Raw genomic sequence first — 23,438 nt, 5'->3', positions numbered from 1 at the left:
TTAGGATCTTTTTACTTTTCGCTCGACTTGTCGGTGAGTTCAGATGATGTGGAGACGAGAGGTGGATGATGTAGAGGCTGTAATCGATCAGCAATCTGTCTACTTGGATCTTGGCATAGATTTACTGCATAAACCGGCTAAACCTTGATCTTAGCAACAAACGAGTTACAGCAGATGCTAGTGGCGCCCTCGGATAAATACATACGCTTCAAGCCATCTGGTTTTGGCTGATCGTTATCCAAACTGCTTAGGTGAGCACGAACAATTCTACAATGTTGTGCAACGTTTGGAAACCTTTTTGCACTAGCGAAAATTTTCTAGATCTTTCGATGACCTCTCTCCTGGCCTGATTCTTACCTCAAGGTGATGATCTCACGGTCACTGCAGCGGCACTTTGAGTAATGTCACGCGAGGCCCACGCGTCTACCATTTGTTTGACTCACCTGTCGTCGGGCCAAACAACAAAATCAAATGCGTCACACCTTCATGTTATATACACCTTGTTGATCTCTTTTGTTGTCCACGTCACTGCCACCCAGTAGGCTACGGATGAGTAGGTCTTCCATTTTTAAACGATGCGCAACCTTCATCAGCCTCCTCTCGTCTGCATCCAAGCCTACTCAGTTTAGAATGCTAAATAGGGATTACTATGTAAGCTAATCTATATGCACTCTCGCACCGGAGCCGATTTTTGAAACCCAAATGCTTGAAGCTTCCTCCTGGCCGGTTGTTCCCGGAACGGCACCAAGCGTGTCCTGTTCAAATAAAACCAAGAAAATAAAGAACAGCGTCAGATATCATAAAATGCGCTAACAAATTACTTGCAGCCCGAAATCCACGTTTGTTTGCAAACTGTATCGGTACACTCAAACAACATTGGATGCAAATGCACAGATGGAAACCATCGATAAATTATCAACTTTCGCACCATCAAGAGCAAACAAACGTCAGCAGATTTCGGGCAGCAAGCATTCGCAAACCGAATAATACTTATCTTTTAATGGCTTTCAACTCAGACGCAAACTCGTCCAATCTGCTTAGGTCACTTTGAAGTGTCCTCGAGGTTGCTCGGAACGCCTTCCGCCGTCGTCGTGCACTAACTGCAACTGCTTGTTACCATCATTATTGAAATAACTGCTTGCCGCTTCCAGATCTTGCTCAGAGCAAAAGCAAATAGCTGATTTCCGCTTATTTAAACTTAGTGTTAATGTGTTTACACTTGTCCCAGTGAGACTCTTTAACTTATTGATTATTGTTTAAGTGATTTAGCTTGTAGTAAACTAGCAATCGATTATGTTTGTTTTCATAGTTTGTGTGAACCGAATTTATATTTACAAACTTATACAAAAAAAAAAAGAACACATACGGAACACAACATGACTTACGAATACTTTTGTATATTTTGTTTAACATTTAAGCAAACCGAAAACGAACTTATTAAAAAGTGATACAGAAATCAACCAAAAAACTTGACGAAAAATAACGAACAAAAACATTGCAAACTGTATTTTTTAGTTTTCTGCATCCCAAATCATCCCGCTTTTATATCACAACCTTATTGTTTACTAACTAATCGGAAACCATTCCCGCGCTTTTGGTCCAACAAACAAAAATCTTCTCCAATCGGTTCCTAATCCTCCGGTTTTCTAAACGCTAAATAAAAACACCAATATCACAAAACAAAGTAGGCTTGAAAGCCCGAGCATGCCGCCATCTTGTTGTCACCTGAGCGCAGCGGTGTTCCCACGCACACCATCGCACGCCCGTGCGTGTCGCTCCAACTATTGTTCTAAGCCGATGACACGACAGCCGACAAACACTTTCCATCACTTTTTGATTTATCACAACTCAAACGGCAAAAAAACTGATCCGCAATTCACATCGGAGAAAATCCACTGCCCGGGAGGGGGGCTCGGTCTCTGCCTTTCCATCGATCGGTTGAGGTGGAGAACGAAGGCGACGATGCGCGCACGAGTCCGTACACTCGAAACACAGGTACACGACTGAAAGCGGCGCTGCAGAGTTCTCGCTCCTACGCTTCTGGTGGAGCGGGCCACCAAAAGAGATGGGTGGGGATCATCCGGAGGTGCCATCTCGCTCTGCGCACGACCAGAAAGACGGCGGCAGCGGCGGCCGTTTCATTGGCCGTCGTGTGCGTGCGTGACGATTCACAGATCGGCGCGGTTCCCCTGTGTACAGTGCCGGGTGGAAGATTCGGCACTGCACTGGCTTTTTGCACTCGTGCAAAAGTGACTGTGATGACGAATGGGAAAGGTCGAGATGTAGATGGGCCGCCGTGAATCATTTATTTTTATGGTCAAATCTATTTTTGGGAAACCTTCAATTTGGAAAACAATAATGAGTAATGGTAGGAGCAACTTTTTCGACAGGTGTTTGTCATATTGTTTTGTAAATAAGGGATTATTCTTTGAAGTAGATGTCACAAATGAATGTTAAGTGACTCAGATATGTTTGACAGATAGATGTTATTCTGATTTCAGAGCAAACCTTAAGTGACTTGCAATTCTGAAGCCGCAAACTGAAAGTTATGACATCGTCAGATTATTTCAAGTTCATTTCTTGATCTAGCGTCTATTCTGAATCCTAGATTTCACCAAAACCGTGATATTCCGTTGAAGTCTTGAAAACTTTTGGCACAATCTCATGTGTCTTTTCAAAACCAAAAACCTAGAAATGTTTTTTCTTCATTTAATTCGGGGAATTGGGATAATGGGCTCGTAAATCCAAGTGGGTTTCTGCTCTCGGTAAATGTTTAAATACTTAATAACATTTTGATGTCCTCAGGAAATTTTCTCATTTTTTATAGGTTCCGAATTACACTAGCAATACGTTTGATATGAAGTTTTGATTATTGAAGGTGAAGATAAAACAAAGCTACAAAACTTATTTTCATCTAGATAATTAATTAATTAACGCAGAATGCTGGAAACATGATCGATTGGCGCCACCAACGAGTGTCCGATGGATCAAAATTTCAGCACAAACGAATGTCTAATTCTCAAGATTATTGGTCTTGAAAATTCAGTTTATAAAAAAAACTCCTTATATGTCCCGAAAAATACATAGTTTTTTTAATTCAAAATACCAGTGAGTTAAATTTTTGAGCACAATGACTATTACGGCCATTATTCAAAGCTGAAATCATAAAAAAAATCCCCAACTTTCCAGCCTTGAAAATTTGGACACCCACTCGATTATATATAAGCATTCTGGCGTTAGATCTCTTTACGTGTAACTGTTTTCAAAAGTGCTAATGCTAATTTTTGTTGGTATAAATTTATAAATTTATAGGAAACCAGCTTGATCATACTCTATATCAGAGCCATTTCCATTGCAAACAAGGCCAAAAAACTGTAAAAAAAACAATTCAACAATAACTAGGTTGCAGAATTATCAGAGATATTCTTCAAAAAATTGTTGTTTTCAAATGTCGACATCCCTGAAAGGCGCAAACGGATCTTAAAACTTTTGACGCCTTTAGAAGGATTTTTTTTTCTACTCGTGGTAAAAAAATGTGAGGCTATTTTTTGTTTAAAAAGATTTATTATATAGGGTGCCGGTACCAATGGTTGTAATGTACCAGTAGATTGGACTATGGAATAAAACGTACATTTTTCGATAAAAACGACATGTGCTATTTTTGGTGGATAGATCGCCTCTAGTTTAGTCGATTTGCCAAATTTCAGCTTTTTATCTTATCAAAAAGTCATATAAATAATTAAGTTTACGTAAAAAATTGGCTCCCTTGCACCAATAGTAGCCGTCGTGTTCCAGTAGTGGATCAACGGTTGGAAGCAGTTTTTAAAATGAATGTATAAAAATGAAGAAAAGTCCCAGAGATGATCTTAATGGTTCATTTGAAAGATATCAGTTGCTGTTCCGAGGGAAAAATGTTAAACCTATGTAAAAATTTACCTTTTTGTTTAAAATTCCTTGTATCATTCCCGAACGTCTACTACTGGAGCACTAGCGCAACTACTGGAACACGTGTACCAATAGTGGCTCAAGCGATTTTATGTTAAAAAAATAGTTTTATCACTCTTTTTATATTTTTTCCATATAGTAGAGGTTGAAATCTTTCTGTTAACGTCAAAAGATCTTAGTTAAGGCTTTTCGTTATTTTGTTATGATTTTTTATAGCTTAGGTAGTCCACTAATGGCACCGGCACCCTATTAAAAATAGTATGTTTTTGAACGAGAAACGTTCATAACTTTAAAATTTTTTGGTGGTTTCAGCCAAAATGTGCACAATTTAAAAAATGTCTAATACAAAAATAAATATGAAAAAATAACGCCTTAGGGTGTATTTACCATAAGCCAAAAATTATATGCTAAATAAAGCAAAAAATATTTTTTTGCTAATACATTCAAAATAACGGTAGGAAAAGTCAAAAGAAATTAAGCTAACATGTAATAGGCGATGGGATTAGATCAATCACAGTAAGGAATTGAGAGAAGAAAAATAATTGGTTAAAGCAGTTTCAACAGTGCACAATGGTCGAAAAAAAACGAAGTTTGGCCAAAACTAGTTTTATCGGCTTAATTGTTGAAATATGAAATCTGAATATGTTGTTTGACGTTTTTATTGTTTCAGAAGGGGTTATTCACATATTACGTAACTTTTTTTAAAAAGTTTTTTTTTTATAAGAAATGCAATCAAATTTGGCTGAAAGCACAAATTTTATTTGTATTTTAACGAGTTTGATCAAAATATGTATGAAGAGTGGTTAAATATATTTTATATCAACTTTGTATGAAAAATATCATCAAAATGTATGAAAATATTCAATTATTCAAATAGCTCTAACTTGCAAATCAGCAAATTTCTGCAAAAAAATTTAAACGTTTTTTGTAAGATCTAAGCATGCATTTTAAAGTGCAATATTCGAAATGGTGGCGACATGACGCGACAAGAGTTGTTTTTCATGTTCAAAGTCATCAAAATTACTAATGTTTAATATTGAACAGTTTAAAAGCTTCAACCAAACATTTTTTTCCATCCTTATGCTCGATAAAACTCTTGAACCATAAGCTTTCAGATAGTGTGTAACTTTGGGAAAATGTTGCATTCCTTAAATATAAATTTTGTACTTTATTTTATTGTAACATTCTCAATTTTTTGACTTCGATCAGTTTGACGTCATAAAAGTAAAAGAAATTTAAATTTTTGTTGAATTTCAAATAAGAATCATAATAATATAATAAATAAGGTATATTTTAAAATGATAAAAACCATAAAAATCTCAAAAAAGTGTTTTGGTAGTTTTGGCCGCTCCTTTATATGGAGCCCGACCATTGTGCAGTGGTCCATAAAAGAGCAATCCATAAACGGCGTCATGTTATTTTATTTACCCGCCAACCATAAGAGACAGAAATTTGGGTTCTTCGACAAAATTGCTCTAAATCATTTGTACTAAAGCATTGCAGAACATTGAAATGGTCTGAATGCATCAACACAAAAGATCTCCTAAACCATGTGGGCCATCCTAATCCAATCACTGAAAAATATATCTGAAAAATATGGAGAAACTTTGCCAAAGACACCATATTCCTAAAACTGATGGTTTAGGCACAAACATTTTTGTCTTCCTAGATATGGCTTTTGAACCAATGTGGCAATGTGCTGAAGATCGATCAGAAGAATGATTGATTTAAGTAACAAAGTATCATCGTAGACGGATGATTTTTTAACTACAGGCATCTCATTATGTATTTTCCACAATTCATCATTTGTATATGCGAATTTGTAAGCGAAACAAGTTCCTTAACACTTATCCTGAATTCATAAAAACACTAAGTACCGTTTTGAGTCGTATTTTGGAAACCTAAGGTCTATATTTTACCTTTAAGCAAATAAAATAAATGGTTCTGCATAATACTTGTGTTATTAAGCTACCAAAGAAATCAGTAAGCACGGTAAAGCGGCACAATAATAGCATTATATGCGTATATAGGGTAGTTATTTGATGCCTGACAGCTTTATATACGCATATTGCTATTATATGTAGCATCCTGTGGAAAGGTAGGAAAAGTATTTTCAATTTTCATTATAACTTAAATGACCTACTCTGATTTCTTTACCAATCAATGCCTATCAATACTACTTTGTACGGTAAATTCAAGTGGTCTTTATCATTGATTTCAATTTTCAGTTAAAAATCAAACATTTAAGTCATTTTATTCATTTCTTTACCGTAAAATTCATAGACATTCGATTATACTTCCATATTATTTATCTCTTCAACGCTCCATTACAGTGTGCGTTCACTGAACATTTGAAACAATCTAAAAAACAATTTTATCAGAAATTGTTCCTAGAATTTTGTTAAAGGATCAGAATAAGGTATTCAACAACATTTTTTTTGGTTTGTACCTTCTTTTTCAGTCCTACGAAATCATATATCAGAACATTGCTTTATTCATCAATATTTTTATTAGATTATAAATTAGATATTTAGTCGTTAAACTGTACACCTTTGATAATATTTTTTCGGTATCGTACAAGGGGCCATTATTTTTCTTTCTCTTATTCATCATCAATTATTATAACTGATTGATATAAAGAGCAAAAATTTGTATTTCGCTTTGGCATTCCCATTCTATATTGTTCAGTCAAATGGACTGGGATCATTGTTCCCTTCATTTGACTCTTTAAATGACCTGGAACAATTGTTCCCTTTATTTAGAGTCTTTTCAAGAGCCTCACATAAGTGGGCTTACAGATGAATGTCCTGGAATCTTTGTTACCTTTATTGGATGAAAATGGCCTGGATTTCGTATCCCTTCATTTAGGTTCTCTTTCATGCAAAATTCAGGAGTTTATTTTCAAATTTAGGTTTACAATATACGTTTTTAATAACACAGTTAATTGATGATCAAGTTGTAGGCAATTCTCGCCTAAGGAATCTTACTGCTATAAGGTTTGACGTATTGAAGTTTACATGTACGACGAAATACGTGTCAAATGTACACATTGAAATTGAAACTGCAAAAAGAAACCACGTGGTCCGGTGCAACTTTTTTATTTGAATTAAATATCGCACATTTTTAGTAAGTTTTAGACAAGAATAGTGTACATTTGTTGGGTGTTAATTACCATAAACATCCGAACATCGTATCAAAACTTCAAATGCCAATCCAGATTTAAGCTTCCAGCTATGTTCTCAAAAATTTTCTCTTAATTTTTAGCTTAGAGCTTTGAGTTGTTTTAATACTTGTTCTTGAATGCGAACTAGGATGCGCGTTATTATTTGAACTATTCGAATCCGGCTTCACTCCGTAGCCATTGAAGCAGCCTGTGGAAAAGCTTCCATTATCGTTGACAGCTAGAAAAAAATTGTCAGTTTTCATTATACCTTAAATGACCTACTCTGATTTCTATACCAATTTATGACTCCTACCACGTTAAAAAGACACAAGGTATTATACTCCGAAAAATGACATTTGGCAGCGAAGTCATTCCTATCACAAACTCGAAGGAGTGCAAAAGAAAGCAAGGCCTGCTCTCCTTTACTTTCCTCAAGGCTTCATGCCTGACGGTAGGAATGAGGACACATGTTATGATGGGAAAGCGTTGTTTATAGAGATGGTCGGGTCTCGGGTTTTCAAACCCGAAACCCGACCCGAACCCGAACCCGACGGGTTCGGGTCGGGTTCGGGTTTGAAAATTTAATTTTTTTCGGGTTCGGGTTCGGGTCGGGTTTGAAGGCTTAAAAATTATCGGGTACGGGTCGGGTTCGGGCTTGAAAAATGTCGGGATTAGTCGGGTTTTGTGAGAAATGTTCACAAAGTAACAACCTGAAAGCTTCCCAATGCATCAGAAACTATGAATTTATCATCTTTTCGAACCCGGATTCTATTCGGGGTTTTCTTAGAAAACTTTTTCGGGTTTCGGGTCGGGTTCGGGTTTGAACAGCGTAAAATTTTCGGGTTCGGGTCGGGTCCGGGTTTGCTTTTCAATTTTTGTCTCGGGTTCGGGTCGGGTCCGGGTTTGAAGGAATAAAATAAGTCGGGTACGGGTCGGGTTCGGGTTTGGAAAATGTGAAACCCGACCATCTCTAGTTGTTTACACGTGGGAATAGCCTACCTTGTTGTGTATTCCGTGACTTATACAATGCTAGAAAATGCTAGAAAAGGCGAAATAGTGGGCCATTATGAATGCCTAGGTTTAACCGTGCTTTTCTGCACCACTAATGCCAATATTAGACAATGTGAAAAACGTCAGTTATTTTCGTCCGATTTTCGGGCAAATTTTTTATGATTTGGGCTGGACAAAACCTTGAAATCACTTGTTAATATTTTGTACAGACTTCTACGCCATTGAGTAATAATTCCCCAAAATTTGAGATTGTTTTGTTTTGTTGTCGATTTTATCAGCATCGAAAATATGGAAAAGTTAGCAAAATTAGATTCCTACAATTTCACCAACTATAGTTCACCTTACAAACTTCAAACAGCTGTTTCTCAACGAAATCATAACCGATTAGAGCTCAATAGTCTTCATTTGAGAACATAAGAGTCTTAAATTCTGCTGTGCGATGAAAATAATCAGAGTGTTACGTCTGTTTGTCTGAACTTAAACCTTCAATTCTTTATTTAATGTTCGAATCCTCTGAGCAGAATCTCAATAGAGGAACTTAAAAGAAGATGGAGTACCGTATACCTTTTAATTCCGCTTCTAAATGCTTATCTTTGACAGATACGCGTATTTCGACTACCACTTGCAGTCTTCTTCAGTGTCAGTTACTCGTATCCATAACTGACACTGAAGAAGACTGCAAGTGGTAGTCGAAATTCGCATATCTGTCAAAGATAAGCATTTAGGAGCGGAATTAAAAGGTATACGGTACTCCATCTACTTTTAAGTTTCTCTATTAAACCTTCAATTTGGTTTAAATTACATAATTTTTGACGTATTAAGCCGTTATTCGTAACAGAAAAATAATCTTTCCTCAACATTTTGGTTAATTTTCTACACTTCGTTCGTTTTATGTTTTGTACAGAACGATTCAATATGTGTAGTGATTAGTTGTACTTCACTGAAGCCTTAAGTGTCCGTAATATGAATCAAAACGGTATGAGAGTGAAAATATGCACATTGAAGGGACCGACAAAATCATCGACATAGGGAGAGATATCGAGATGTAGAACATCGAGATGTGGAGAGTCGACTGTACTAGAAATTCTGAACCCGACTACTATGTCTTTATTTTGTCTTTGGCTTTCGCATACGAGGCCAAGCAGCTGGTACAAGAGGTAAATAAATGAATTAATCAAAAGGAAAACTTGGAATAAAAAGCAAAAATAAAATGAAATATCCAGAGTATTCCCAAGCAGGTGGAAAAAACGGACCAAGATCATATTTTGTTGTTCTAAAATAATTACTGACGATCATAATCAGCTATTGGTTTGTTGGAGATAAGAGATAAAAGATCACAAATAATATCAAAAATTAATATGGAGAAGAATTGAACAAAATCTTATTAAGATATTATAAGATCAAAACTGTATCTGGCAAACTCTTGAATGACCAACATATAAATATAAAAAAAATCTGACAAAAATAAATAATCAAAAAGTCAGCAACCAGAATCGAACCCTCGACCTTCAAATCTATGAACAGAGATACTAACCAACCGGCTATGCCAATCAGATGAAAGATCAAAGTAATAAGAGCATCATTTTCTTCGCTTTCTGAGATTACTTTTTGCTCTCAGAGGTTGCTCTGACGTCAGTCTCGCCATTTTGATGTTGAATGTGTTTTGTTTCATGTCTAAGAACTAATTTTGATCTTGTTTACATATTTTCAGATCTTGAGCTATGGCGCTGAAGTTTATGAAATTTTCGAACATCTTTTCAATATCAAATTGAGATATGCGATCAGATTTTGTTCGTTTCGAGATGTGATTTTGATTTTTCTGTCTGCCCGGGTTTATATTTTCGTTCAAGTCTTTTGGCGTTTTTCATCCTATGGTGATGAAAATTCCTCATTTGTTAGAAAAATCAAATTATTAATTGAATTCATAGAATATCATTGTATTTGATCAATTGACAAATAAAGCTCTCAGTTAATAACTGTGGAAGTGCTCACAAGAACACTAAGCTGAGAAGCAGGTTCTGTCCCAGTTGAGACGTAACGCCAGAACATAGAAGAGCAGGATGTCTATGGAAAATGCTTATTGATACAAGCCTTCAAAATAGCAATACTTCAACAGCAGTTTTTGAAATATTTTGTGCGAAATGTTTTCCATAGAGAGGTACAAAATGTTACATTTCTGTGTATCAGAGAGTTTGAGTGACGTAACACAGTTCATTACCTAAGTTACGTAAAGACGGGAAAATTTGTTGATTACTCTTTGTAAACATGTTGTATTGTGTGGCTCAAGTATTACCAGAATAACCGTAAATCGAATGCCAGGAACATTAATTTTACGACTTGTTTTCATTGTTGGATTCCCATAATAAAAATTGCACCTAAAATCTCATTAAACGGGCCATAATCGTAAAACCACCGCTTGAATTAGATGCAAAGCTCAAGTCTTCCAACCGCCAGTGTGGAAAACTTAAAAAACAGAGCCAAAACCATTCAAAGCATCACACCTACCCGTGTGTATGTGTGCCAAAGCGTAAACGGATTTCAGCTACAAGCGCATAATTTTAGAATACCGAAAATCATTAATTATAAACATATCATCCATCCACCCTAACCCAACGCAACGTTGGCTGGCCGACTGATTGCACTAAAGTCCGTGTCACACACCCATAACGCGATCGAGCATCAGGCAGGCAGCCTCGCAAGCGCAAGATCACACACGCATTTCCCTCTCGCGTCCACTAGGATGGTTCAAATATTAAAAAAAATGAAAAATATTTTTCTCATATCTCTCTACCATCTTTATGATGAAATTGAATTTTCTGTCATTTTAGTGAGGGTATAATGGTGAACCAAAGAAGTTAAAGTTTACTTTTAACTATCATGTACATGTTGATGCAACTATGAATTATCGCACGTTGAAACCCTATACCATGAGAATTTATTGTAGAACTGATATAGGGGATTTTACATTCAAACTGTTTTGAAATTTGAACCGCCCTAGTGTCCACAGGCAGCGCCCGTTGGCAGTGACGCAACTATTTTTAAACTCCCAGCGCCGCATTGCAGGAAAATCATCCGAAACGGTTCCAACCGACCGACTGAACTACTGTGTCCGTCGCACAAAGTGACCTCTTCTCGAACGAGGAAATCGTCATCGTCGGCAGTGGATGGCGTGAAGAAAACTTGTCCCCGTGCCAGAGAAATTTTCCCCATGTCAACCGTGACGACAAGGGCCTTACGCGCCGGGGCTAATCCCGGTAATCCGGTACCCCACGTCGCACAACGACGCCGCACAGTGGTACCGCCCAAAGGTCAAAAATCAAAACATAAATTGGTAAATACGCTCATAGCTGACAATTTTCCTTTTCAATGCACTGCGCTACAAGTTAATTTGCTTCAAACTGACTTGCGGAAATTAACTCACAATAAGTCGTTTTTGTTGTCAACTACACATCACTCATGGATTAATTAGCAAAGTATGATTTCCATGATATTTCTTAATTCAATACACTGATAGCCCTGCTTGTTGTTTCTCTTCTAGAAACCCCTCTACGATTAAGTTGGTCTTAGCCAACTCTAGTCACCTTTGTAGCCAATTGTTAACTCATACTGATTTTGATTCTTTTTTGATTTCATTTTAAATATTCCATGAAGCGATTCTGAATCCTACCAGCTCTACATTCAACTATTTTTTGTCTGACTGGAATATACATGAATCATATATCGAAAGTAATATTGATGTTATTCTGATTAGAGTTTTAAAAGTGATATCATCGATAATGTTTTTTGATACATAATTGATTTGTCAATTTCAGATGGTATTTTCCATCATTTATTGTTCAAGATTATTTATGACCTTTTCTTAGAACAAATGGAACCACTATGCACCGTCGACCTACATTGGATTACATGAGCGCCATTGTCGCACACAAGGCGCTCTTATCGTTACCACCCTCATCAACTACTTAGCTTCCGACAAAAAAAAAGAAACAAGAATACAGCCGTTCTTTTCAAATTTACGACCCCATTCCGTCAATGGCAGCCAGTATCCTCTCCGTTTGTTTCCACTTCCCAAACAAAAAAAAAAACACTCTAAGAGCAAGAAGACCCACTTCGCAGCTTCAGCTTTCACAATAAGGTCCCCCACCGGCGATGACAGCTTGTCACCGAAAAGATTTTACGACCGAAACCACAGTTTACATTTACACTCATCAGCAGTGCCAATCATCCGACATCGCGATGCCCCTTGCGCTGATAGCGAAGCGTTAAAAGATAAATTACGTCCGCCATTTGAGCGCCATTACGCAAATACTTGCGCGGGGCTTTGTTCTTCCTATCACGAAATTCATCCCCGCTCAGATTTTGAACCGCTCGTTCAGGACGACGATGTCGATTGGGGCGGAACTGCAAAAGAGGATATAAGTCCATCCATGGGTGTAACCTGGGATGGAAAAACCAATACGAAATTTATGGACGTCAAGGTGAGCCGAGATTCTGCTGTCACGAATTGTCACTATGAGCCGGGCTCTTAAACAATTGACAAACATGATGAAGGCGCGTAATTGATCAAAACATATATTTGCATTTCATCAAAGGTGAAAAAAAAAATCGAATAAGAATCGAATTAATGTCTACTCAAAAGTAATGCCACGAGAACACCTTTTATTACGATTGAATATAAAGTATTTAAATGCGCATCTTTCATCTGCACAGAAAACTGTGGCCTTTTTCCATTTTTGTCCTGAAAGATCGAAGGTACACAACAAAAGAAAACTAGCGATTTTCATCAAGTCTGCTTGGTTGTCGTTGGCAAACCGGAGTTATCTTGCAGTTTAGAAAAAACTTTGTATCATATTTCGTGTGTAGTATCTGTGCCTCCCTCCCAGGGCGTAACCAGGGAGCCGTTGACCCCCTCCCCCTCATCTGGCTGACCAAAAACAACTTGTTTGCCACGAAAGTTGATGCACATCCAAACACTCAGGTAAAAGGACTATCGAAATACATGGGAATCCATTAAGAAAAATCGCTACAAAAAAAACGGTTCATAAATTTGCTCAATGAAACCAAAATTTGAGCACAAAAATTGAACCAATGTGATCGATAGATCGGTACGTACACCACGCGTCTATCAACGCCTTGATGTAAAGTGATGCCAAAAGAATACATTGCATCGCATTCGTATTGCAATAATCGTTCCATCTTCCATTAGGTAAAATGTATGAGTTTGGATAGCCCAGTTCATTAGGCGTAACATTTAAAAAGAATTTCTTTAAAACCAACATATCGCCTAAAGATAAAAAAAAGGCGCAGTTAAGAGGTACAATACTCAAATCTTCTTTTTGATTATTTTTGAGCAATCTTGTGTTTAAATTTATCAAAAATTGTCTTCAGAATTTATACTTTTAGAATGATTGCATCCTGATGGGTTTCTAAAAGAATTGTTTGATTTCACCGAAGTCTGATGTTATAAAATAAAACTTGGTATTTGACCGATTATTATTAATTATTTTGGCGCCTCTAGTTGTCATATCGAGAAACTAATTACAGTGGTAAAAATTGAATACACATGTTCAAACGAGGATTAAAATCGGAAGACTTTGAGAGAATTGACCACAAATATACTAATACTAATACTAATAATAAGCGGTCTTACTGAATGCTGTTTTTAGAGCTTTATAACGGAAACGAAAGATCCTTCGAGCTCACTGGTGACATTGACCGCCTATTTCAATGCATCTTATGGCTATTATAAATGTCAGAAAACTAATCTATCCGTCTATAGGCTTTTCATAACGTATTCTTGAAGGTTGCCACATTGTTTTCATTATTCTGGTAGGGTCGATGTACCAATAGCCGCATAGTTAGTAAACACATATTGATTTCTCATTGAATTATATGACAAATTATCATTTTTGAATGATTTTTCTTACTACGTTAGTCGATAATTTTCTAATCTTTCATTACAAATCGGAAAATTTTAAACTCCGTGCCAAATTTCATTAAAAATATCGATATTGTTTTCACGTGTCTTTGTGCCTATAGTAGCACTAATGTTCCTATAGTCGCACTAATGTGTTCCTATAGTAGCACTAGTCGAAGTACTTCAAATTTATTTAAATTACCGTCAATAAAATATTAAGGTACAAGTGACATTCGATTATTCTTCTTCTTTTTAGCATTACGTCCTCACTGAGACAGAGCCTGCTTCTCAACTTTAATTAACTGAGAGCTTGTTTTTGCCAAAGTTGCACGTTTTGCATTCGTATATCGTGTAACAGGTACACTATGCCAAGGGAAGTCAAGGAAATGTCCATTACGAAAAGATCCTGGACCGACCGGAAATCGAACCCAGACCCCTTTAGCATGGCTTAGCTTTGTAGCTGCGGACTCTAAACACTCCGCTAAGGAAGACATTCGATTATTCAACATTTTAAATTGCCCTTTGTTGATTTTTTTTGCCGGATCAGGTACATTTGATTTAGTTCCGTTCGGAAAAGAAACCAGAGGGAAAATTATCGTTTTCGAACCCCATTAATCAATACAATCAATCAATCAATACAATTGCATACAAGAGTCAAATCCCAAATATTTATTTGCAAAATCATTTTTCACATCTGCTTCTCAACTTAGTGTTCTTAAAGCAAGTTTACAGTTATCAACTGAAAGCTTTTTTTGACAAAGTTACCATTTTTATAACATTTTCTTTATGTCCAAGGAAGTCGAGAAAATATATATCAGGGGAATTTTACTGATATTAGAAAACTACCCAGATGAAAAAACGAAAACAATTTTTTTTTTTTTTGATTTTATTAATTTAAACAAGTTTGAGGTTCAACGTAACAAAAACGTCATTGGGAGGAACGCTTATCCCAATTTAAGCGATTGTAACAATTCCTTATTCTTACGTTTCTTGAAATCAGTTTCTGCATATTTTCTTTTTTTTAATTCTCTTTCATTTGTTTCTTCATCAAATTTTCTTGGTTCTTCCGTTCACGCATTTCAACCTTCAGCTTCTTCCACTTTTCAGCTTCTAATTTGGCGAGCCTTCGCTTTTCTGCTTTTGCCTGCTTTTCCAAAATGGTATTTTGCTTCTCATCCTCGATTCGTTGAATTACCTGAAGTCTTTCTTCGGCAGTTAGGATGGGGTGGTATTTCTTCTTATGGTTTCGGTGTTTCACATTTCGTTTTGGGGTAGATGGAGTTTTAAGGAAGTCTGAAATGCTCATCTTGCGTGCTGAAATATTCTGCTTGTTCCTTCCGTCTTGAAATACACCACGCTGATCTGCATTCACCATTTTGTTGCCGACACTTATATTATTGGTGTACTCAGTGATGTTTTCGTTATTTTGAAGATCATGTTCTCGTAGTGTGCTGTTAAATTCTACACCTACCAAACTCTGATACATAACAGGCTCGCTACAGTGTTGTTCCAGATCTGCACAGTAAACGGTATTCTCAGGAGCGATATCTTGAACGGGTTCCTTTAACTGATCATCACAATTTTGCATTTCTTGGGATTTATCATAAAACAGAACAGGAATTGGTAACAGCGGTGATTCAGTGACTTCCTTTGTAGCATTATCAAAAGGTTTTAGCAGTTTTTCATACAACAATTTGACCTCGTCGTTTAATTCCGAATGAATTTGATCGTCGTCGTTTAATTCCGTATTTGCTGAGCGAATCTTAGATAGCAGTGCTAGTCCAATACAACACAGCGAATTTGTGATGACACTGTAGGGCATAATTACTGAGTGTTCCACGTATACCGGAGATAAAACATTCGAAGCCGAGTCATGAGCGCTCTGGACAATCGTGCTATGGCCTTCGACGGAAATCGTTGGTTGTTGATTTGACGAATTTTCGTTGTTCAAACAAGACGAAACCAGCTGAGATGTTGGAGATGTAGGTGCTTCATTAATATCGTTGTTCATCGGATCAGAACTCGAGAGCGATGATATTGCTGCGCTGTGACCAAGACACTTACTATAATCCATAATCGGGGAAGGTTCTCAGCAATTCCGGATGAATCCTTTGCATAGGCAGAACCACATCCGATGGCACCATGGACCCATCAGCTCCAAAAGTGAACATCACTGTAATGTTGGTGTGCGAACTAGCGTGCTCCACTTCGTAAATATTTATATTTCCAGGTGTTGCAAGAACCGCTTTAGTTTTTGGGTTGAGAAAAAAGGAGGTCTCGTCGCCGCTATATACGCGGTTTGGCTCAAGCAATATTTCACCACGTCCTTTTTCCTGTATATACTTTTCAACTCTGGTGAACCAATTCCGGATATCTTGCTCGGAAACCACGGCACTGGCCGCCGTTACACTTTCCGGAGTTCGCATCGTGATTTCGCCTTTGTGTCTGTCGAGAAATCCTAAAAACCATTTACGCCCTACCATTTTTTGGTTAAAAACATTGTTTCAAATTAAAAATAACTGAAAACATACCAGGGACATTGTTCTTGAACGGGTTCACTTTCGCGCTATTTTCAAGGTACATTTTGACCTTATGTAGGAGTGTTTCTTTAACTACCGGAAAACCCTTGCATTCAATCTCCTTCAGCCACCGAATAATCTTCATCTCTTCTTCCGGGAGCAGCACTGTTGGAGGTCCCTTTCGAATCTTTTTGGTCCACTTCTCGCTTAGACGGTAACGAATCGAAGATACTGGAATTCCGAATGCTTTGCTGGCGCCGTACATCGATTTTTCTCCGCTTGTAGTCGAAGCCAGGCATCTCTGCACCAGGTTTTCATCGTAAACGCGATGAATTTTCTTGCGGGGATTTTTTTCCGTTTCGCTCATTCTATAACGGGGAAATCGAGATAATGCAGTGTTACTGTAAGAAACTTGATGTTACTTACATGAAATCCACCAGCTTTTGTTAGTTGTAGCACCAGTTTAATAAAAATTTAGTAAATTATCGGATGTCAACAAAACTGCCCATCGCGATGGATTTTGCAAATGAATGTCAGACGATCAACATAACCTCACTTTTGATTTGGGAAAATAGGGCAATTACAGGAATACAGAAGCAAATAATAAACCAATAGTGGCACATCGTATAATTTGAACAAAACATAACAAAATCACATTTGTTCTTGATACCATTCAATATTTGATTATTTACGAACGTGGCTGCACATTTTTTTAGCTAATTGAACTCGAAATAGGGGAGATTTTTTGTTACGAATCTAGAACACTTTTTAGGAAGATGTTAAGAAATCGTCGTTACCGGACACATATTTTTACAACCTTCAATATTAATGGATGTTATGTGAGTTTTGTACATTTTTAACTCTAAAAATGTGTAAAAATACATATTCAATGGCAAAGATTTTTTGTATTTTTTTTTGGAGTTCCAATTAAAAGCAAATATTTAGTTTTATTACGGTAGTGCCACTATTGGTACACATCTACTAAGAGAGCTCCCACCCTACTGGTTTGCTGTAAAAATAGTGGCACAAAGTCATAAAATCATTAAAAAAAAAACAATTGGTCTAGTCTGTCTGAACTCTGGCCATATGTTATTCCTGTTGATTGTTTAAGATATTTCTTCAACAAAAAAAATCCAAGGTTTGTTTGCAGAAATTATTTCTTGAAATACACCACAACCTCGTAAATAGTCGTAAAAAAATCAGAGTTAAAATTATGTGACTGAAAAATTTTAAGTCTAATGTGAAAATATTGATCCGAGATATTCAGAAAAGTTGAAGCATGAATTTAGAACTTTTTAAAATAGCCATTCAAGTATTCATATTCTGATAATAGATGGCAACACTACTCGATTGTTACCAGAAGGGCTTATTATATAACACCCCCATATTCAGATACCAATAAATTTAACGATTAAGATAACGAACTGAATGAAATTGAAGAAAGTGTTGCATGCCATACAGTCAGTTGAAGCATAAGTGTTGATATGGCTGGCAACACTGTTTGAGAAGAAGAAGGAAAAAATCAAACTCAAAAAACTAGAGCGGAATAGAAAAATATAATGCTTCAACTGTAATCCAGTTTTCACGAAATTCAAACTTCTGCACATTATTTAGGTTGAATCTTGAGCAAAGTTTGAGTATGTTTTAGTATTATACATTGCGTTAGGGAAAACAAAACACAATCTTTTTTTTACGCTGGCAACTCTGTTAAGAAGGTTCGAACAAACTAAATATAGTTAGGTCTCCTATAAGGGGGCGTTATAGGATACCCAGGGCTTATGGGATTAATTAATTTGAGGGTGTTGTTGAATATCTCCTATGCATAATAGATAGATATCACAGTACTGTTTTAATAAATGGATTAGAATGTAACCTTTGGAACAAATGATATCTATAGATCCAGATGATTTGAAAGGTTGGCGTCCTGGAAAGAGTTGTTCAAAAGCTGAAGAACTTACATACGGTAGTGAAGGGCTTACATACGGCTGTAACTAAAAAATATTTTTTCTTATCTTGGCGCAAAAAAGCGCACGTGAAGCCATAGTACATCGAATACTATGGAATATTTGCCACACATTGAGGGGTAAATGATCATTTTAGAGCGTTTCGCCAATATCTTGCACCACCTTTGAAAAAATGCATTTTTTCGAAGGAGCTCTATGTTATACAATTCTTGACATTCTCAAATGGTAAACATGTCAAATATGGTTCGAAATATCAAAACAAAGCCTAAGGTATATTCTTTCGAATGAGATCGGTTGAGAATGATTTGGTCATGATTTGGTAAAGAAACTGCTATTTCTAAAAAACAACCTTCACGAAATTTGGAAAATTCAAAAGGGAAAAATTCAGCTTACATCTCTTCAGGTCACATGCTGTGAAAAATCGAAACATATACCGATCTGAAACTTTGGGGAATTTTTATTCAATAGTGAAGAAATCAAAAATAAATATTTGAGAAGGAATTTGCAAACTTCATTTTTTTGACTTTTGGTCAGCTTTGGGCCACTGTGCGCCTCTTGGTGGCTAAATTATGAATCCCATGGCTTTTGTAATAATAGCGCTTGAGCAGCTGAACAAGTCATGAAAAAGTAATCTTTCTAAGTAGGCAGTATCCCGATATCAGTAAAACAAAATTTCGATACCCACTAGCGCTGCTTGGTGGCAGAATTCCGCATTTCAATTACCACCGCATGTTAGCCCTTAATCAACTGAACAATTTTGCTGAACACCATGGCCCTCTATTTTGATTGATCATTTATAAAAACGGTCGTTGATCTGTATTTCGGTAAAAAAAAAAACAGGTTGGAATGTACCTTGAATTTCCCCAACGAGTCTTCAGGTTATTTTAGGAACGCATCCTACCAGAAATTTCTTGAAAACACAAGGACTCCCTTCATGAATTGTGTCCAGAGTTCAATCGAAGGACCTTCTGGGAAGTTCAAAGAATTTCCTCCAAATATTAGTCTAGCCAATAGCCGAAAGTACCCTTTCGGGGATTGTTCTGCCCATTTTTTCAAGAATTCTCTCGAACTTTGCTTGGAGTTACAACTGTAACTCCGCGTTATAAGTTATGTAATTTTGAAAACCACTTTAGGATTTTTTCTTTTTATTTCCTTAAAATTTGTCCAGATTCAATCCTTAGATATCTATAGTTGTTCCTCAAGGTATTCGTTTAGAAACCGTAACTCTTGGAATCATGCATAACAACATAAATTCCTTCAAGAATCGAAAACCACAATCCATTAGATTGTTTTATGAAAGTCAATGATCAATGTGTATGATTGCCAAACAAATTTCTTATGAAATTGTATATCATAATTCTGTTGTGGAATTTCATAAGATTTTCGAATTGAAAAACAAAATACTTCTTATGTCGTCCCAGACAACCAGAACAACAGTTTTCGAACAAGGTCGTTTACTCATACAAACTGCATCACATCCACACTAAATGGTGGATGAAATCGTTTGATCGGTAAATTGTGTATATATACATTTCGTTTCGTCCCGTATACTCGTACAAAGTACATCGGATCGATCCGTAGCAGCTGTCAAATAAAATTTGATATCATAAATTAAGTGGCATAAGCGTACAGACTAGTTCGCAATAAAATTACTCACTCGCAATGCATGTTAGTTTTCATCACATAAAATATGCACGTATATCACCTTCACTTTTGTACGTATATGGCCTTTTTACGACATCTTATACATGAAACTTTGCACATATAAGCATCGCATAGCGCAAAAGGTCCTTATACGTACAATCTGGTTGTCTGAGGTTATTCCATAAGAATATCTTGTGTACCTCATACGCTCCGTTTCCTGTTGGATAATTGTTGAAGTGTTGGATAAACACAACTGGAGACTTATAAACTATGCTCGGGGATATCTCTGACAATTCCTCCAAGAATTGTTTCAAACATTCTCCCAGAAATATAACTATTTTTTGAAGATTTTACAGCAAACCCGTCGATTTTACAGAAAAGATTATCGAAGGATTTTACAAGAATTATTTGGGGATTTCACTAGAAACACCTCCTAGCATTGCCTAAGGCAGAAGCAATCTGAGCAATGTTTCCAGGGACTCTTCAAAGTTATTTGCCCTTGATAGTTTTTGAAATTATAATAGGAATGTCCCAAGAGATAATTTTTAACCCTTTTCAAAGAAATTTCAAAGAAACGCTTGGATAAAATTTCGAAGTATTTTTGGAGTATTCTGTGTAGGAATCTCTGGTTGTAATTTTGGACGAATTGTTTCAAGTTATTCTTAAAGGGATTCAAAGAAGCGCATATGCGAAAAATAATGTTACTATTTTCGAAAGCAATCTATGGAGAAACTCATGTATGAATTTCTGTAGGAATTTTGGTAATCTGACAGAAGTTCTTAGATTCTTGAAGTAGTTGTTGGTGATTTTTGAGGAACACTAGAAGAGGTCATGAAGAATTTATGTGCGAAATATACCAAATAGAGTTTTTTCTCAGAGACATCTCTGAAATTTTGTTAAAATTTTTGTATGGCTTTCATTAATAATTTCCAAAATAATATCCCCAGGAAAGAGATCAATGGAAGAATCATTCCGTTATGTAAAATTGCGCACCAGAAAAATTACAAAGAGTAATGTCTAAAGAATATCTTGATAATAGATGGAATGCCAAAGAATTTTTTGAAAAAAAAAATAATCTTGGATTGTTTCCTGATAATACATTGGAAGTTTCCCTGAGTCAATCTTAAGGAAAGGAATCGATCCTGAGGAAGGAAATATTCGAAACTATCTGTTGAGAAATGGCATGTACATTAAGTTGAGCTCGTAGAAGAATACTTAATGGAATCAAAGATAAATATAAATCTTTGGAAAGTTCACGGAGACATCTCTGCAACAAATGATAATATAAAATTCAAAGTAAAAATTTAAAGTAACTAATTCAATAGACATTTTTTGAGATTTTTCTGTTGGATACCTTGGTCTTTTCACAAAGCGTTAAATGGAACCGCTAAAGCGTTAAAGAGAAGTAGCCAACCAGTTGAACCAATCGGACTCGACTTTCTTACTGTGAAAGAAAATAGTGGATGTCCTTCATCTTTCATGTAAAAATTAAGTGCAGATGTAATAAGCATTCCTGAACTTTTGAAGTCACTAGGCGCCCCCAAGTCCCTAACTGAAATCCTGGCTACGCCCTTGGTCCCACTTATATCGGATAGTCACCCCAGTAAACACAAAACTCGTATACGATAGCGCATATGAGTACAAAAGTGGAGGCGATATACGTGCATGCGTCATTAGGCTGCATGCAAAATGTACGTATATCGCCTCCATATTTGTACTCTTATATCATGTTATATACGATCGTGTGTTTACTGGGCAGGTCATGCACCCACCGTGACACACAATATTAGTTCGCCGATCCGTTTGGGTTGCCATGCGATAATCTCAGGCCAAAAATTGAACGCGACAGCTGCTGTGCGGTTGCATTTGCATGTCTCAATTTAAACTAATTGACTCGCAGATTGGATGGGACCGAAAAGGATTATCGTCGGTCGTAAACAAGCTCGACAGAAATGAGCATCGAAATAGCTGTATTTTAAAATAATCTAAAGGTCTAATGTCATTAGAAAGTATCGTGCGACATTTACATCGTTTCATAGATGCTTTCCACAATGTCATCGGATGGCGGGCAATGAAATAGATTTTCTTCAAATTCTTTTTCATTTTTTTTGTCGCTGAAGCCTGTGACAGAATTCTAAACTTCTGGACAAACATTTGAAAAGGGCCCAAGAGGTCTTGAGCCTTTTTTCAGAAACGTTGCTGTTGAGCCCTCTTTAGTCCGCCCACGCAAACTAACACCACTATGAGAAAGATTGTGTTTAGCTCTACCTGATAGTGGTATTGGTGAGCGTGATCGAGTTTGAATTGGCTCAACAGCGTCTTGCAAAGCCATTGTTTACCAATGTCGATGTGCCTTTTGAAATGTTTGTCCAGACTTGACAATTTTCAGTTCATTACTTGCTATGGTTAATTAATACTTAGCTTTTTAACACTTTTTATCTTCCGAAACTCCTCCAAAATAGGATAAAAATTTTAATAGCAAAACAATATTTAGTTGCTCTCTGTGAGAGCTCCGTCATTGCTACATGACGAAGTGAATTTGTGAAATGTAGCTTCGTCCAGTGTGTCAGAGGGGCCTTCCTTAGCCGAGTGGTTAGAGTCCGCGGCTACAAAGTAAAGCCATGCTGAAGGTGTCTGGGTTCGATTCCCGGTCGCGTCCAGGATCTTTTCGTAAAAGGAAATTTCCTTGACTTCCCTGGGCATAGAGTATAATCGTACCTGCCACACGATATACGAATGCAAAAATGGCAACTTGGGCAAAGAAAGCTCTCAGTTAATAACTGTGGAAGTGCTCATAAGAACACTAAACTGAGAAGCAGGCTCTGTCCCAGTGAGACGTAATGCAAGAAGAAGAAGGAAAAAGAAGAAGCTTCGTCCAGTGACAGTGAAAAGACTTATTTCGTCAATGTCGCAAGCCGGTCATAATACTTAACTTAACATGATTCTGCCTGCCACACGATATACGAATACGAAATGGCAATTTTGACAAAGAAAGCTCCCAGGTCATAAATATGGAAGTGTCTTTGAACACTAAGCTGAGAAGCAGGCTCTGTCTCAGTGAGGACGCCAATGCCAAGAAGACGAAGAAGAAGATAATTTATTTTATTATTGGAAGATGTAGTCACCCTGTTCAGAAGATGTATTTAAAATTACATATCCTAACAAGCACTAGTTCAAAAAAATTTTGAGCTAAATTTTTCTTTGGTTTTTTGTTTCTAGAATTATTTTGTCAACCTAATGTTTTAAAAAAAATTCACACCTCAGGAAATTATTTG

At 36.7% G+C, this 23,438-nt stretch overlaps 1 protein-coding gene across 1 annotated transcript; it reads right to left on the bottom strand.

The window, feature by feature from the left end:
* Positions 1-15,763: 15,763 nt before the first annotated feature.
* On the bottom strand, positions 15,764-17,500 carry LOC110681107. The gene is made up of 2 exons (XM_021856874.1): positions 16,568-17,500; positions 15,764-16,512 (listed from the first exon to the last, which is right to left on the bottom strand). Exons 1-2 carry the CDS (start codon positions 16,920-16,922, stop codon positions 16,100-16,102), a joined length of 768 nt encoding a protein of 255 aa, XP_021712566.1. The 5' UTR covers positions 16,923-17,500; the 3' UTR covers positions 15,764-16,099.
* Positions 17,501-23,438: the final 5,938 nt, after the last annotated feature.

This window comes from Aedes aegypti, unplaced genomic scaffold, assembly GCF_002204515.2.
Source record: "Aedes aegypti strain LVP_AGWG unplaced genomic scaffold, AaegL5.0 Primary Assembly AGWG_AaegL5_hic_scaff_429_PBJ_arrow, whole genome shotgun sequence".
In the NCBI taxonomy this organism is placed as follows: Eukaryota; Metazoa; Arthropoda; class Insecta; order Diptera; family Culicidae; genus Aedes; species Aedes aegypti.
Note: the sequence above shows the minus strand (reverse complement) of the source record. Positions and strands in the feature narration are given on the sequence as shown.